At 36.7% G+C, this 18,790-nt stretch overlaps 1 protein-coding gene across 8 annotated transcripts in view; it reads left to right on the forward strand.

The window, feature by feature from the left end:
* ncoa2 (nuclear receptor coactivator 2) overlaps positions 1-17,607 on the forward strand; it is a 128,036-nt gene extending 110,429 nt beyond the window's left edge. For 5 of the 8 annotated variants that reach the window (XM_067378713.1, XM_067378715.1, XM_067378714.1 and 2 more), the window contains 6 exons: positions 40-202; positions 993-1,289; positions 3,779-3,856; positions 3,941-4,409; positions 8,270-8,447; positions 9,584-11,607. In XM_067378713.1, the coding sequence (XP_067234814.1) occupies positions 40-202; positions 993-1,289; positions 3,779-3,856; positions 3,941-4,409; positions 8,270-8,447; positions 9,584-9,797 (1,399 nt within the window). In that variant the 3' untranslated portion in view covers positions 9,798-11,607. Of the gene's footprint in view, positions 1-39; positions 203-992; positions 1,290-3,778; positions 3,857-3,940; positions 4,410-8,269; positions 8,448-9,583; positions 11,608-14,321 lie in introns of those variants that run through there. The other 3 variants (XM_067378719.1, XM_067378718.1, XM_067378720.1) reach the window with 3 other exon arrangements.
* Positions 17,608-18,790: the final 1,183 nt, after the last annotated feature.

Below are 18,790 nucleotides of genomic sequence, written 5' to 3' on the forward strand. Positions count from 1 at the left end.
TGTCTCAGTTACTTAATCAGAGTCTCTCGTGTCTGTCAGCTCCATATACCCCAGTTCTCAGGAGGATGTGCTGTGCCCTCCTCCTTCTGAGGGTCCGGCCGACGAGGGTGCTCTCCTCAGCCAGCTCTACACGGTCCTCAAAGATTTTGATGGCCTAGAGGAGATAGACCGTGCACTTGGTATCCCGGCATTAGTGGGACAGGTACATAGTGCTTTTTTTCTTTTACAACCCAGTCCCTTTTTTCTTTCACTATATTGACTATATCTTTCACTCTACCTAGTGATGCACAGAAATGAAGTTTACATTTAGCCGAAAACCAAACAAAAAGTCTATTTAATAATCAATTAATTAAATTTACATGAGCTCAATACTAACCATTTTTCTTTTACTTTCATAATAATTATCTGATTTGTTACTATGCACAAAAGAAAAATGTTTTTAATTATTTTATAAAAAAAAAAATAGAACTATTATCTTCACTTCTGAAACATCTCTTATTTTTAATAACCAAAAATTAATCAAATTTATTAAATAATCAACACTATATAAACATTTAAATTGCACATAAGGCAGTGTTTATCAACTTTTATCAACAATTTGTTGAAATGTAAACAGTAGCTCTAATAAAAATGTTTTCATGACCGATTTATTCAAAAATACATTAAATAATGAAGTAAAAATATAGTATGTTTTCTCTAGAGTTATTTTTGCCTGTTAACTAACCAGCTATGAACATTGAATGGCTTTCCTGAGGTAAATCTTATCTGCTTTATTGGCGTCTTTCCACAGTTGAAACACTGATGAGCAATTTCATGACGCATGATTCTTTTTTTGGGTTGCTGATATTTCTGTGCTTCACTATAAATCCCAAACCAGAACTGTAACAACTATATTATTATTATTGCACATTCATGATAATGTAAACACACAGTAAATAACATGTATTATTGCTGGTTAAAGTTTAACTGTGTATCTCCACGCTTGTGTTCAGGCCCAGCCGGTGGAGCAGGATCAGTTCTCTGGTCAAGACCCCGGTATGATGATGGATCAGAAGCCGCCCATGTACGGCCAGCAGCAGTACACTGCATCTCAGGCCCACATGCAGCAGGGCGGGTACGCACCCATGCAGGACCCCAGCTTCCACGGCATGACGGGACAGATGGGGCAGAGGCCGGGATACCCCATGCTCCGTGTGCCGGCAAGACCAGGACTCAGGCCCACCGGGGTCGTCCCCAACCAACCCAATACACTCAGACTGCAGCTTCAACACAGGCTACAAGCACAGCAGGTATAGTTTATACTCTCAAACAGTTTTGGTGATTCTTAACTTCCATTGTATGGACAAAGAAACACTGTAACATTTCTCGAAATAGCTTCTTGTATTTTTAGGTGAACTATACCTTTAACATAAACCCTTTAAAGTGGATAGACAACACATTGGAACACTTTCCCTTTTTTTAAGTTAATTAGTGACACTTAGCTTTGTTAATCCAAATACTTAATGCCTAATCTTTGTCTATTGTTATACACACACACACAGAAAATGTAAATCAGACATCAGACTGGTGAAATAGTACTGTCTGTGGTTAGCTGCCCCCTGCTGGATATTTCAGGAATTGTTTCTTGACCTCATTTGGGTTTATTTAGGGGTCATCACTCATAACTGTTTGGTGTCTGATGATTTGAAGCTACAAGCAGTGATTATATATAATGTGGTTATTATTATTTAGAAATATAACTTGTTTTTATTTTTTTTAAATATGTATTTCTTGTTGTATATTTAGCTTTTATATAGTATGGTAATAATAATATACTATATTACACAACAATGGCACTCCAAGACTGATGATATTTTGTATTACAGCCCTAGAATGTTTTCCTGTTTGCATCACTCCGCTTGTGTTTGTTGGCTTTTGGCTACATAGAATTCCAATTTTATGGGTTATAATGAAACTTTTGTTGGCAGAGCAAAAAATACACAATATGACAAGATATTTTGTTTTTGGAATGCCTTTTAATTGATATTTAATTCTTGTTCGTCAAGCTGATGTGTATCAGTATCATACAAACAAGCGTGCTGTTGTATAGAACAGAGCAGTTGCTTAAATGTAGAATAAGGCCCACCTGGTATTAAGATGTGTTTTGTTCGATCGGATCACAAGTGGACGACACTAAATACAGGTGTAAACAGGGTGTAAAACATTTTGAGCTTGTCCACTTTGGACCACTTCCAGAGGTAGTCGAAAACGCATTCAACTGGATTGCTTTTGTAGGGGAAACGTTCATGTGTTCAAACAGTCACTAAAGACGGCCTAATTTCCGCCTACTGATTAAACATAAACATTATGGGAAGCGCGCTAGCCAGATGGGATTTAAATTTTGTTGGCTGAAGACCCAAATTTGGTTGAAGACAAAAAATGTACCAAGCACAATGTTCTCCCACCATTCCCGATTTCTAACGCACACTCTCAGCGTTCGGCGTGGTCTTGCAGCTATCGGAGCAGAAACGAAAGCTGATGCTCTCTGTAGGTTTTTCCGTTGTCTGGGCGCGTTCATATGTACAGTACAGTCCAAAAGTTTGGAACCACTAAGATTTTTAATGTTTTTAAAAGAAGTTTCATCTGCTCACCAAGGCTACATTTATTTAATTAAAAATACAGTAAAAACAGTAATATTATTACAATTTGAAATAACTGTTTTCTATTTGAATATATTTGACAAAGTAATTTATTCCTGTGATGGCAAAGCTGAATTTTCAGCATCATTACTCCAGTCTTCAGTGTCACATGATCCTTCAGAAATCATTCTAATATGCTGATCTGCTGCTCAAGAAACATTTAATGTGTACAATTGTACAAAATATTTGTGTACAATATTTTTTTTCAGGATTATTTGATGAATATAAAGTTCAAAAGAACAGTGTTTATCTGATATCTAATCTTTTGTAACATTATAAATGTCTTTACTGCCACTTTTGATTGATTTAATGCATCCTTGCTGAATAAAAGTATTCATTTCTTTAATTTCTTTTCAAAAAAATAAAAATAAAAATTCTTATTGACCCCAAACTTTTGAACGGTAGTGTATAATGCTACAGAAGCTTTGTATTTCAGATAAATGCTGTTCTTTTGAACTTTCTATTCATCAAGGAATCCTGAAAAAAAAAAAAAGTGAAAAATAATCATAAATGTTTATTGAGCAGCAAATCAGCATATTAGAATGATTTCTGAAGGATCATGTGACACTGAAGACTGGAGTAACGATGCTGAAAATTCAGCTTTGCATCACAGGAATAAATTACTTTGTCAAATATATTCAAATAGAAAACAGTTATTTTAAAATGTAATAATATTTCACAATATTACTGTTTTTTACTGTATTTTTAATTAAATAAATGTAGCCTTGGTGAGCAGACGAAACTTTTAAAAACATTAAAAATTTTAGTGGTTCCAAACTTTTGGACTGTACTGTAAATTGCGTGAGATTATTTTGTCCATTAGATTGAAAGATCTGAAAAAAAAAAAAAAACATACATTTACCCAGCCGTAGACTAGAAGTGGTTGGACAGAAGTGGTTGGAAGTGGACAAAAGAGACTGATTAAAATACCAGGTGTAAACGGAAATGTGTCTCCCTCGTCCACCTGTGATCCGATCGATCAAGTATAAACAGGGCCTAAGAGAATATATTGCTCAAGTATTGAATAGTAATTACATATGAGTGAAGCTTCTTTTGAAATAATTCTAAAATGTGCCATCTTACATTTGTCTCTCTCCCAGAATCGCCAGCCTATGATGAATCAAATGACTGGAGTGTCAAATATGAACCTACCTCTAAGACCCAACGTTCCAAATCAGGTACGCCGAATCATTTACTGCATTCTATCTTGCGCACCAATGTCGATATTGCATAAATAACACAGAACTCTCTCTGTCTCTCAGGGGACAATCAACGCTCAGATGCTGGCCCAGCGGCAGAGAGAGATGCTGAGTAATCACTTGCGTCAGCGTCAGCTTGACCAACAACGGCAGCAGCAGCAACAGCAGCAACAACAGCAGCAGCAACAGCGCAGCTTGGTCATGAGAGCCCAAGGCCTCAACCTGCCGCCCAACATGGCCGCAGCAGGCATGCCCGGAACCATGAGCAACCCGCGGATCCCCCAGGCCAACCCCCAGCAGTTCCCCTATCCGCCCAACTACGGTACAGGACTGGCCTCGCCGCCTCCCTCCACCAGCCCTTTCTCCCCCGGTTCTCCCAACCTCCCCGCCCCCCAGCTCCTCTCCCACAGCGCCATGCATGGCTCTCAGATGAGTCTAGCTAACCAGGGGATGCTGGGCAGTCTGAGCGGACAGTTTGGGGCTGTTATGAGCCCTCAAATGCAGCACAGTGCCTTTCAGTTCCCCAGCTCAGGTACTGCCTGCCCTTTCTCTCTGTCTGTGTGTCATGCGCTTCCACACACACGCACAAACACCTGCGACCGGCAGCGCTACAGGCTTAACTTGTGTGATCAGTGAAAAATCAATGACAACCAGGGCCAGTTAACATGGTTTAATTAGAAACGCAATAGTTCAGATACAGGTCAGCTGTGTAAAAATACTAATCCGGCAACTGTAGTGACATCCGATCTTAAAGGGATGGTTCACCCAAAAATGAAAATTATCCCATAATTGGCTCAAGCCATCCTAGGTGTATATGACTTTCTTCTGTCAGTCAAACACAGTCGGAGTTATATTAAAAAATATTCTTGCTCTTCCAAGCTTTATAATGGGAGATTCTGAAGCCCAAAAAGCACATCCATCCATCTTAAAAGTAATCCATACAGCTCCAGGGGTTTAATAAAGGCCTTCTGAAACAAAGCGATGCATTTTTGTAAGAAAAATATCCATAATCATAACTTATAACTCATGAGAAAGTCGAGTTCCGGTGGATGACGTAGGCTGTAGGAGTAGCGTAAGCGTAAGTGCGAGTAGACGGTTCAGCAACAAACAAACTCAAGCTCCTCCGACATTTCTCTTTAAAAATTCTCATTTTAGACTTCTAATTTGTGACCGGTGTATTGTTTTGCTCTATCCTCTGCTCTTCTGCGTTCATCAAATACGTCATACGTCAGGTCCCTTTTCGTCCAGAACTAGAATCACATATGGTCGTTACCAGAAGCCAGTTGTTATTAGTTCATAAAGTTGTAAAATTTGGATATTTTTCTTATAAAAATGCATCGCTTCACTTAAGCAGGCCTTTATTAACCCCCTGGAGCCGTATGGATTACTTTTATGATGGACTGATGCGCTTTTTTGGACTTCACTCCCGTTATAATGCTTGGAAGCCAGGATATTTTTTAATGTAACTCCAACTGTGTTTGGCTGAAAGAAGAAAGACATGTACACCTAGGATGGATTGAGGGTGAGTAAATTATGGGATAATTTTTTGGTGAATCATAGGATAATCTTTTTTGGATGAACTAGCCCTTTAAAATCATATTCTAAAAGACTAAAATTATTGGTTTATGCAGAATTATCATTTTGACATAATTTACTCACCCTCATGTTGCTCCAAACACTTTGGAACGCGAAAGGTGACTTTTTGAAATTCCCAACCAGCTTTTTTGAATAAAAATTGGACTCCAAAATGATGAAAAAAAGCATCATAAATGTATCACAAAAGTTGTCCGTGTATTTTATTCAGTAGCCAACATATTCTTAAAAATTTTGTGTTCCATAGAAGGAAGAAAGCCAAGTTTTTGTTGTTAACTAAAACTGGTAAAAATTGTTTTTGGTCATTGAAATAAAATTAAATTAAATTAAATTAAATTAAATTAAATTAAATATCTAATATAAATATTAGATGTGAAACTTAAAGGGTTAGTTCACCCAAAAATGAAAATTCTGTCATTTATTACTCACCCTCATGCCGTTCCACACCCATAAGATCTTTGTTAATCTTAGGAACACAAATTAAGATATTTTAGTTGAAATCCGATGACTCCGTGAGGCCTGCATAGCCAGCAATGACATTTCCTCTCTCAAGATCCATTAATGTGCTAAAAACATATTTAAATCAGTTAATGTGACTACAGTGGTTCAATATTAATATTATAAAGTGACGAATATTTTTGGTGCTCCAAAAAAACAAAATAACAACTTATTTAGTGATGGCCAATTTCAAAACACTGCTTCAGGAAGCTTCGGAGCATAATGAATCAGTGTATCGAATCTACTGTTCGGAGCGCCAAAGTCACATGATTTCAGCCATTGGCAGTTTGACATGTGATCTGAATCATGATTCGACACGCTGATTCATTTGTGCTCTGAAGCTTCCTGAAGCAGTGTTTTGAAATCGGCCATCACTATATAAGTCGTTATTTTTTTATTTTTTTTGGCGCACCAAAAATATTCTCTTCGCTTTATAATATTAATATTGAACCACTGTACTCACATGAACTGATTTAAATATGTTTTTAGTACCTTTATGGATCTTGAGAGAGGAAATGTCATTGTTGGCTATGCAGGCCTCACTGAGCCATCGGATTTCAACAAAAAGATCTTCATTTGTGTTCTGAAGAAGAACGAAGGTCTTACAGGTGTGAAAAGGCATGAGGGTGAGTAATAAATGACAGAATTTTCATTTTTGGGTGAACTAAACCTTTAAATGAGAATTAGAAATGTTGCCTTTGCAACTAACTGAAATAAGATAAAGTTCTAAAATTACTAATACTGAAATAAAAATAAATTAAAGCTAAATAGAAATATTTAAAAAAAAAAAAAAAAAAATAAAAGTGATAAAAGCAAACAAAATTACTGAAAGGTAAACTAATATTAAAATAAAAACTAAAAATGTAAAATATTAAAAACTATAATAGTATCATTCATAAATAATGACAGTATTTAGATTTAGATTTTAAATGATTAATTTAAAGAGATTTGTAGTTTCAGGATTATATTATGTACTGTATTATGAGATTAGATGCCATCATAAAACTAAAGACCAAAATTCACCTGTGTTTTAGTAATGTTCATATTTATAAACTGAGCTTTAGGAACTGTTTCAGTGAGCATTTGGCCTTTTAAATATCTGATTGTAGTTGTTCAGTCAAGTACTGTGAGGCAATAGGTTATTTAGCACTTTATGCTTGTTAAGTAGTATTAATTAAATTTTATTTATGAAGTGCCCTTGAAACATCATAATGGTTGCGGCAGAAGTTGGCACTAGAGGGCAGGAGAGTCACTTGAATGTTTCCACCACATGAAATTAAGTACATGTAATCAGAATAGATTACAGGAATATTCCAGGCTATTTACAACTTAATATCTATGGGCATGCTGTCCATTACCACAGAAAAATATTATGATTTGTCACTCGGTTTGTAAAAACAAATAGTGTGATAATTTGCATATTTTATTCTCAATAACCCTATTAGGCTTCCATTTGAATTACATTTTATGAACTGCATTTTGCATTCTTTTTTTACAAACTGAAGAACAAGTTCTGTGGTAATCAGCAGAATTCAACTGATCCAGACATTAAGACGGAATATTTAGAGGCATAACCCAGAATATCCAGCTTTGCACTTTGCCACAGTAGATCTTTCGGTAACACATGAGCTCAGTATATCATTTATGCAAAGCTTGTGTTGTGTTAAACTGTTGATAATTGTGGCCATGTCTATGCCTGTGCTGTGTCATATGTGTCAGTGTCTGTCCTGCATAGACTAATTGGCTGATGGTGATCAGTGGAGGCGGAGCAGTTGATTTTTAAACCAATTATGCGGTGACCCAGACCCCACCCCACAATCCCGCCCTTTACCCACCCCTCTTTTCTCAGGCTGTCTCAGCCACTAACACTAACCTGCATGTGTAACTCTACCTTACTGCCTGCTTAACACCTCTAAACCCCTCTAGTTAACACGGGATTCCAGTCCCCCCTGATTCCTCACTTTTGATTATGGAGATGGGCTGTAATACTTCTCAATATGATTTCTGCTTTGACATTTCTAAAAATGATGATCAGCTAATTAGTTTGGTAAACAAATTATTTGAACTGGTTTGCATTTAAGACTAGTGTGTGTCTGTGAGTATGTTTTTGATTTGTGAATATTTTGAATCAATGTTCCTGTAGTAGTTACAGATTATAATTAATTTCTGGGTGCTAAATGTGGATGCGGGAGAGTGAATATGATGTGCTGTACTATAATAATTACATCATTTATATTTGATTTCTTTGTGTGTTTATTTCAAGCCGAGGTTTTTCTCCTCACATCTGTTTGTGTGTGTCAGGTATGAGTCAGCAGTCAGATGGCGGGTTCGGTGGTGCCGCCACCCCTCAGAGCCCCCTCATGTCTCCCAGGTTGGGCCACGCCCAGAGTCCCATGATGCAACAGGCCCAGGTCAACACTTCTTTCCAGTCCTCCCCTGACATGAATGGCTGGACACAGGGCAACATGAATGCCAACAGGTGCAGTTTTATCACATGACATTCACTCGCTCTCACACAAAATAAGCACCTCAGTTTAACCCTTTTAGCTTGTAAAGTATGTTGACAAATTTGTGATAGCTGTATGTTTTTTTAAATACATATCTATTGATTTTTATATACTATATAAATACACTACTAATCAAAAGTATGATTTTAGTAAAAAAAAAAATTTAAAGCAAAAAATTCATTAAATTGATCAAAAGTGACCATCCATAATTACATTTATAATGTTAAACAATATTTTAATTTCTTATAAATGTTGTTCTTTGAACTTTCTATTCATCAAAGAATCCTCAAAAAAAAGAATCATGGTTTCCACAAAAATATTAAGCAGTTGTCAACACTGATGATAATGAGAAATGTTTTCAACATTTCATCATATTAACGAAATCATCATATTAGAATGATTTCTGAAGGATCATGTGACCCTAAAGAGTAATGATGCTGAAAATTGCATTAAAATATATTCAAATAGAAAACGGTCACTGTTTTTAACCGTATTTTTGATCAGATAAATGCAGCTTTGGTGAGCAATGAAATTTGTTTACATTTTTCAATTATTAATTTAACTTTTTAGCCTCATTTCCAATGAAATTACCCGGAACAATTTGTCCCAGGAACTTTTTTCCCCAAGATCAGTTGTTGTCTGCGTTTCCATGGCAGTCTAAAGTACCATGAAGATTAAGTCCGGTGAAGTAGGACTGCGAATCCAGTTCCCATTGGATTTCGTCCTCCGCATATAAGCTTAATAAAGCCTGAACCTTGTCGTCGGCCCATCGGCTGTATTTTTTAAACTCCCCTCCAAATAAAATGCTGCGTGAACTCAACCAATCAGCATGTTCAGCATCCAAGTCCCACCCCCGAAAGTTCCTGAACTTTGAAAAAGTGCTACCTCATGAGCAGGGACTTTTTGAGGGGAGAATTTGTATCCGGAATTTTATTTAGACCCACCCTGGTTCCTGCGGTCGAAACACACCGAGTACCACCCCGAAGTCCTTAGTTCCTGGGGAAAGTTCCTGCGGTGGAAACGGGGCTTTTGTCTTAGGAAGACAATTAGGTAGGAAACATTTTACCACCCTAAAAGGCCCTAAACCCTTATGTGCTTCCCTCCACAGTATGTTCACTCAGCAGTCGCCACCTCAGTTTGGCCAGCAGGCCAATAACAACATGTACAACGGTAACGGCATGAACCTCAACGTGCCCATGGCCACCAACTCAAGCAACATGGGCCAAATGGGCAACCAGTTGAGCATGAGCTCTATAAACTCTGGACCTGGGGGCAGCATGGCCAACATGGGCCCTGAACAGGTTAGACGCATAGAGTCATGATGTGACACCTTCGTCTATAAAACGTGTGAATGCTTATTGGGAACCCATTCAAGCTCCACTCTTCCCAACAATCAACTAAACTACTTTTAAACCCCATCTTTTGAGTGAAACTACTTTGCAGTGCTTGTGAAACTCTCAAAGTTTTCATCGCTAATGAAGCACATTTAAACTCCTCAATGTTCCAGCCAGGAGTTTAGTAAAAGCGTTACACTGTAGATTTATTGGATGCATTTATTTACTCAAACCATTAGACATAGAATGTCTAATGGTCAGATTTTAAGTGTCTGAGGTCACCAAATAGCGTAGTTGACTCTGCAACTAGCTCGTTAATAATTTACTCTAATTATCCTGGGTAATTTTGCAGAAGAGAGAGGGATGATGCAGAACTAGACATAATAGGACAGTGATGTGATTAGTCGCTGGCAATTAGTGCCCGTTTGAGGTGGATAAAGAGATCATATATGCAGACATGACAGACTTTGAGTGCTAAATATCAGACATGACGTCTATAAGTCAGCTAGGGTTTGACCACACATTCCTGCACTCCCTGAACTCCATCTAACCAAATCTTAGTGTCAGATCATAACATTAGCAACACTGTCAACATTACTGTGGTTTAATCATGTAAATAAAAGCTAAATAAATCATGTAAATAAAAGCTAAATAAAGTTTTCAATGTACTTTTTTTTTTTTTTTTTACTGTGTATACATATGTTTTATATATACAATATACAAATATATACAATATTGTTCAAAAGTTGGGGATCAGTAAGATTTTTTTAAAATAAATTAATACTTTTATTCAGCAAGGATGCATTCAAATGACATTTATAATGTTAAAAAGGATTTATATTTCAAAGAAAGGCTGTTCTTTTGAACCTTCTATTCATCAAACAATCCTGAAAAAATCATATTTTACAATGTAACTTATTACTGTAATTTTTATCAAATAAATGCAGCCTTGGTGAACGTCTTTCTTTTTTCATTAAAGAAGACATTAAAAAAAAAACTTACTGACCCCATACATTTTGAATCCTTCAATATGTTTTCCTTTTAAATAGTTCTTTAATATGTTTTCTTAAGTGATGCACTCTTGCCAGTTATGTAGTAAAAAAATATATGCTTTACACAGTCCGCTGCAGCTTTTAAGCTTCATTAAATAGTATGAATATTTAACCAAGTTGCATCGGTTTGATCGTGTGCACTTGGTGTTGTTATAAGTCCACAGGCCGTTGAAATCTCAGTCCGCTGATTTATTCCCAAGATGTGTGTATAGTCAGTAGTCTTTTAATAATTTAGCATTTTGCCATTAGTGGAGGTTTAATGAATTATTGCTCTCTGTTTCTTAGCTGTAATTATCTCTTCATGGCAACACAAAGTTTGGCATTACAACACATTTTAGTGAGGGGTACATGAAACTGGGTCACAAGAGCTTTTAAAAAGTACTTTACCTGACATGATTTATTACAGTGTATCTTTTGCAAAATAACATCCCCCTCATAAAAGCATATTGTCATATATTTTGTGTATATATTTTTAAAAATGTATTATTTTAAAAATGACTCTTTAATATGATTCTAGTGAATTAAATGCGCTTCCCACCAAGTCACAGGTTTTGTGGCCTGTGCTTCGCAATCCACTGGATTGTATCTGCTATTTGTAGACAGTCAGTTTTGTCTCATTTATAAAATTTATATTTTTCTCAGACTAAACGTAATGAGTAAAATATGAAAAACCACTTTGAGAGTGAAGCGCGTTTACATGCACATCTTTAAGCCAAGTAGGCTATGTTTAACTCTTTCCCCACCAGCTTTTTTTTTTTAAAGTTACCAGCCACTGCCAGCATTTTTTAAAATTTTATTTTTGATTAAATTTAATTATTTTAAATAATTTTTTTTTTATTTTTGATTTATTTTTGCCTTTATTATGATAGCACAATTAAAAGACAGGAAGCGAAGTGGGGGAGAAAGAGGGGGATGTGATCGGGAAAGGTCCGTGAGCTGGGACTCGAACTGGGGTCGCCCAAAGCGCAACGGTGCTGCCCACAAGGCTATCGGCGCAGACTACCGCTGCTAACATTTTTGAGAATTTTCACAAATCTTTCATGGCCCCCAGAATATTCTGTTGTATAAATATCTGAACATGCAATATATCAAAAGAAAGAACAGAGCCTCTGCTTTTAAACAAAAAAGCAACATTTTGAACAAAAAGCTGAGAAAATCAAAGACTACAACGTGCATAAGCAATCGCTTTTTTCTGCTTCTTTTTTTCCTGAGTTTTGATCTGAAGATTCTGTACTCATTCAGAAGATGCATAATAGCGCCCCTTACCAAATAACAATGAGAACGTGGATTGCAGGAAAATTTCAGCAATAAGCTGATAGTGCATGTTGTCATGTAAATGCGTTAACGTGTTTTCTTTTACCGGTGTAAGGTCATAAACGGCAAGTATAAACCGATCAATACAGCTAAATTTTTTGCCCCTTAGCCCTATTTCACCTGGTTTCACCTGCATTAAAGGGTTAGTTCACCAAAAAATTAAAATTCTGTCATTTACTCACACTCAAGTTGTTCCAAACCTGTATGAATTTCTTTCTTCTGCTGAACTCAAAAGAAGGTATTTTGAAATATACAGGTAACCAAACAGTTGATGTTCCCCATAAACTGAAAGTAAAGAAAGGTTTGGAACAACTTAAGAGTGCGTTCTGTCATCTTATTGAAGTGTGCATGTGTGGGATGTAACAGGACAGCGTCCTTATTGCGATTTAAGCACATCCAGACAAACTCTGACTCTTTCTTCACCCAAGACGTTGTAAAAATGTTTTCTCATCTCTGCAGCTGAAGTAGAAGTGGTACAGTCAAAATACAGATTTTTTTTTAATAAAGTCTTATAAATGCAGTTTACTTGCATTGCCAGGTTATTGGTTTGCATGTAAACCGAGCAATGGTTTAATTCAATTAGCTGATCTTTAGGACGTTATCAGCAAATATCAGTGTGTATGTTAATGTGTTCAGTGACATCAACCACATATTTAAGAACAGATATGCAGTGAACACCACATGACGCATAACTTAAAGCATACTCAACAACACCACTAAATTAGCCAGCAAACAATAAAACAGTAGTTCACATGATTAATTCATACCATGATGCATGCTGTAGTCTTGACTCCAGCACTGTAGACATCACTATAGAGTGCTGCAAGGTTGACTTTCTGTAGGCCAAAACCCAGAAACGTGTTAGCATTTTAGCACTTCCAGTTCCATTGTCCTGAAGTCGATGGGTTTTTTAAAGGGATTTTGGTTTAAAGCCTGAAATAATCTCTATGGTGAACACAAGCTCAAGATATTTTCACCTTGTATTCTACAACGTAAAATGCCCCACTCAGGATTTTCATTTTTGTTTATATTTGCGCTCTAGAAAACTATTCTAACTCACACTTTCAGGGAAAATGTTTAATTTTTATTAAAGACTAAAAGAGTTGTCAGAAGCTTGGTGGTGGTGACGTTGAAGTCGGAACAACTAGTTTGTTTACATCATAAGATTAGCTTTTTATTTCTGCCGATTGCATTTAGGCTTTAAAATTCATGTTAATTTGTGAAAATTATCTTGATGGACAAAATGCGTAAGTATCAGAAACACATGTTGATCATAGAGCTTATCATTCAAAAAATCCTATTGGGTTTTTGTCGAGGGAACCAGGGTGATGCTAACTTCCTGGTTGGCCTTTGAAAATACATCATCTTTTGCAGCACTCTATAGAGAAGCTCAGAGATGACGTGTTTTTGTAGACCAACCCAGAAGTTAGTGGCGAACGGGATTCCTCGATCGAAAGCCTATGCATTTTTCCCATAGACTTTTGGAAAATCGCAAAAAATCAGCTCTGTTTTTAACAAAGGGTTATGACACTTACATGTTGTGTCTATCAAGATAACCTTAACACAACGTTTATACATTTTGAAGCCTAAATAAAGTCGTCAGATATAAAAAGCTAACAGTAGGCTATAAACGGACTACAGCACACCTACATGGTCGTGGATCAATGTCGTCACCACCAAGCTTCCTCAAACTTTATCTAAAAACATGCTCGCTGATTATGATCTGCACTATGTATGAATACTTATCCACTTTTTCATGAGAAATTCTGTCCAAATGTCCTGTTTGTCATGATGACGTCTAAAGTCCCCGCCAAAGGAAGTAGTCCCTTTTAGCAACTTGTTAGCAACCGCCGTTTTTAAGATGATAAAGGTTTAAAAAAATCACATGCGGGTTATAACTGGTGTGTTTTATGTCATAGATCAAAACGTGAAAATATTTAGAGGCTTTGTTAACCACAGACCTTATTGAGGTACTCTATTAAGACATATTAAACAAGTTATTTACAACTTTATTATTGTTAATGAATGATTTCTGTGAAAAAATGTACGTTCCTTTTTGTTTTTCATTTTATGAATGTTCACTGTCAAGTCTAAGACCCAGTTTTCTCTCTCTCTCTCTCTCTCTCTCTCTCTCTCGTTTCCACAGCAGAAGTATTGTTGACACGGGGCAGATGACATCACAATGCAGTAAATCGAGTTTAATGAAGATGTTTCATGAGTGATTTTCAGCTGCAGCGTGATCAAGGAGAGTTTGGAGTGATGCTGTGCTATTTAAGCTGCTATCGGGGCCGTACGGGTCTATAGAGAGCCTGTCTACTGCCCCCTACTGGACATCTCTAGAGGATGCATCAGGGGTACTGGAGCTCGGAGGGGACGGACACTCTCCCTCACTCTCTCTCAAACACACACACACACACACACTGACACTTTGATCTTCTGGACCTAGAGCCCCCCCTCCCACCCCCTCAGTCGAGCACGGCCTTCTGTCTCGTACTTACACCGTAAAGCCCTTTCCGTCAGTCTGCTCCGTTGCATTCACCGTAGTGTGACTTAGGTCTCCCCTGAAAAGACTCAGTGGCATCGGAATCCTTGTCTCCCATGAATGTATTCCTCCCCTCTCTTTTTCTGTCTTTCTTCTCGTTTCTTCCTCTGGCTCTTCTTAAGAAGACCTTCTTTTGCCCAACCATCTTTCTCTCTGACTCCTTTCCAATCTGACGTTCCAAAACAGGCAAGAATACTGCATTTGAAATGCACGCTCAAATTTCAGCCACTTTGCCTTTTTGTTTTCTTTTTGTTTCAGAGTGCAAATAAAGATAGAATGATGTTGAAATGGCATCTTCATAGATTATGAGAATCCAGATGATGGTTTGTAAAATTAGCTTCATTTAGTCAAGAGGTTTATTGTGTATTAAATTAAGTTTTATTCTAATGTATAGTTTCTTTTTTTAATAAAAGTGTAGATTTCTTTATGAACCATCAGTTAGAAAGAGGAAAATCACTCAAGAGTGCATATTCGAAATGCCTCAGCAGAAGAAAAAGTTCAACATACCTATGGATTTTATTTTCCTCGGTCCAGTAGTTTCAGAGAGAAGGTGATTTTGTTGTGGTTAGTCAAATGAAATGCTGGTAGATTGTAAATACCAATTCTGGGGGTGGGGGGGAATCTGTTTCGTATTATATTTAATTTTCCCCCCCAATATATTTCCCCTTCTTTCCTCCCCTCAAAGTCCAGTCTTAACGGTTTCTGGAACGAGGGCGGAGTTTCTCGCGCCACGCGTGTTCGTTTGGCGGGAAGATGAGGATGTGCTGATTCCTGTGGTACTAAGGAGAGGGAGCTGGGGTGCGGTGGCTCTTCTTTCCTGGGTGGGGGTCTGGGAGGGTGCTGTGTGTACAGTGTACAGATACTCGCTTGCTTCTAAGCCTTTAGCCGGGAGCCCCACCGGAGGAACCCAACACAGCCATAAACTCAACACTGAAGCGTGCTTTCTTTGTTGTGTGGAGTGACGTGCTTCATGCCAGATGCTAATAGGTACAAGCAGTGTGTGTAAGAAAAGACAACAAGCAATAACTATTACTTGAGGTTTTCTTTTGTTTTCTTTTGTAATTTTTGTACAGGACTTTTCAGGAGACACATTTTTGCTCCCCGATTAAAACTCAGTATTAAAGACAGATTTTTTTTATTGTGGTTTCTATTTTGAGAAATAAACAAAAACGAGATGTCCAAATCTACTTGTTCCTCAGTGAAAGCAGGTTTTAGTTCTGGTGTAGCCAAAAAAATAAAAAAAAATGAATGAAGCATTGATGTTTTACGTGGCTATTCCTACATTCACACATTGTTCGCCGTCTCGAAAACATCCGGATCAACGGTTCAGATTTGGATCAACGGTCACTACAAACACGTAAACTATTAATGTTCGCAATACAGTCCTTGTTTTCTAGCCTATTTGAGGACGAAGCCAAATTTCCTTGCCTTTTGAATTGATAGACTTACACATACCACTTTCATTTTGTTTTCGTCTCATGTCTGCACACAGCTTGTATCGGGGTTAGATTGTCAGCCTTTAGCTTTCGCTGAAAATATCGCCATGTCATCTGTGTTTAAGCTGGTGTGTTTAAAAAAAGAAGAAGAAGAAGTACTAGGCCTACATGTTTTTAAGTATATACTGTATGTACCAGCAGCAACTGAAGTTTGCGACGACCAGCTCTGTCATTATTCGCTGAAGGTGCCGTGGTTGTGTACGAATATACCTGGTGTTTTGGTATAGCTTTAGCTTTTCCTTTTGAACACTGTAAATACAAGTTTGATTTCACATTGTTTGGGGTGAAGCGTCACTCTGCCCACCATTCAAAACCTTCTGTATCCTTTGAGAAACACCTGCATTCTCGTGTGGGATATTTAATAATCGATTTCAATAAACCCGCTAGCATTTGTCGACTAAAACGAGTACTTATTTATTCCAAGGTTTTTTTGATCACAATTTCGATGAATGTTGGATGCCTTGAACAAGGACTGACATCCATACGCATCTATAGCTACTATCATATTGGAGAAAAGCCAGTTTTGAGGTCGCACATGTACCACTACCCTCTGCAAAGTCCAAAGATTGTCAAGATTTTGAAATAAATATAAGCCATGATGTGAAGGTGGTGCAGAGTTTTCTAGACTTTTTATCAGTGCTAGTGCAAAAGAGCCATTTGTCCTAAAATAAAGAAGTTAATCAATGGAGTTGTAACGGCTATTGAATTTCCTAAAAATGATTTGTCTTTACCTTACCTTTTGATTTTTCTTTTCTGAGACTTTAAATGTGTTTTGTATAGTCTGCCAATTTCTTAGAGCTAAATGCAACAACCTTGAAATGCTATAACTTAGCATATTGCCTTAGATCTGTTTTACTGTCTTGTATATTACAAAAGTTGTCTGTATTATATTTGTATAGCGAATCATTGACAGGATCGACCCAGTTCATCACTGCTCATCAATGGATACGTACAGAACTCTCTCTCTCTGTTTCTCCCTCACTATCCTCCAGTCTCGATATTGCTCATTTTCCATGTTTTGTTTGTGATCAGTTGTGGGTTTTATTATTTTGTACAGTCCTGATTTTACCCTCTCAGTTATGTGTGAGAATGAAGATGATGCAATGGGAAATCGAAGCAATATGTAATTTATAAGGACTTTTTGGAGAAAGCTTACAGTGTTGCGCTCCTGAGATGTATTTTTTCCCCCAGTTGTGGTCACATAAACACCTCTGTTCATCCGCATCGATGTGTGTAATCTTAGTGTGAGCCTTTTATGCAAAGTTAGATATACCGAGAGAAATTTAAATACAGTTATGCAAGTTGTCGACTAATATGGCTTTGCTGATGCTATTTGATGTTGAATCAAATTGAATTGTAAATAAAGAATTCTGTTATTGCAACATTTATAATCATCTTATGGCTTATGTTTTCCGTTTTACAGAGGAAATGATGCACAGATATCTTTGTAAAAGCTTTTGAAAAGTTGGAAAGGCTTATTTTGGCATAGTTAGTATGTTAAATTAATAATGGCGCGCTTGCTAAAGAGTAAAAACCTGTTAATGCCACAAAACGTATTTATTCCAATATATATATATATATTTAAAAATGCATTATAAAACCTGAAGACAAAATAAGAGTGAATAATGTCATATTTAATATAGAGAATGTCAGAAAAGACCTCTTTCTGTCAGATATGGATTTTTTTTTTTTATCTCCATGTTTATGACTCGTATAATATGATATAAGTAGCTTATAGGATATATATATATATATCTATATCCATATATGGATCCATGAATAGGATGAATTTCGCTGTTCCGCGAGAAAATAATCATTTGTGGTAGCCTAAGTTTTCTTGATAATTTACATAAAAAACTCACGGGAAAGCGGACTTAAAACCACAAAATTATCTATCTATCATCTATCGGTAAATAATTTATATATAAATATATTATTCGTATTTATATTATTTAAAAAATTAAAGTTTATTAGTAATTGCATTGTTAATAATGACTAACAAATGTAGCCTATTATTCGTGGTAGCATAAAAAGAGTTGCTTAATAGTTTTTATTACATTTTTAGAAAAATACAAATTTGACCAAACAGAACTTGATTACACTAAAAAATGAAAATGATGGGTTACAAACAACCCAAGTTGGGTTGAAAATGGACAAACCCAACGGTTGGGTTAAATGTTGGCCCAACGTGCTGGGTAGTCTTATTTACCCCACTTTTGTTTAAAATGACTATGGCTGGCTTAAAATGAACCCAAAACAGGTTGATAATTAAAAATCAGACACATATACTAGAGGCAACAATACTAATCAAAAGGTGAACATTTATTAAGAAGCAATTTAATAAAATTTATCACAATCCATGTTCATTTATTAAACCTATAAATAAATGTTCATTTCCAACATATTTGGGGTTCGTTTTAAGCAAGCAATACAGTAATCTTTAAACAATAGTTGAGATAAATAATACCTAGCAGGCTGAACAAACATTTAACCCAACCACTGGGTTAAAACAACCCAATCGCTGGGTTTGTCCATTTTAAACGTAACTTGGGTTGTTTTAACAATAGTAGCCTACTG

Source organism: Chanodichthys erythropterus, chromosome 23 (genome assembly GCF_024489055.1).
Source record: "Chanodichthys erythropterus isolate Z2021 chromosome 23, ASM2448905v1, whole genome shotgun sequence".
In the NCBI taxonomy this organism is placed as follows: Eukaryota; Metazoa; Chordata; class Actinopteri; order Cypriniformes; family Xenocyprididae; genus Chanodichthys; species Chanodichthys erythropterus.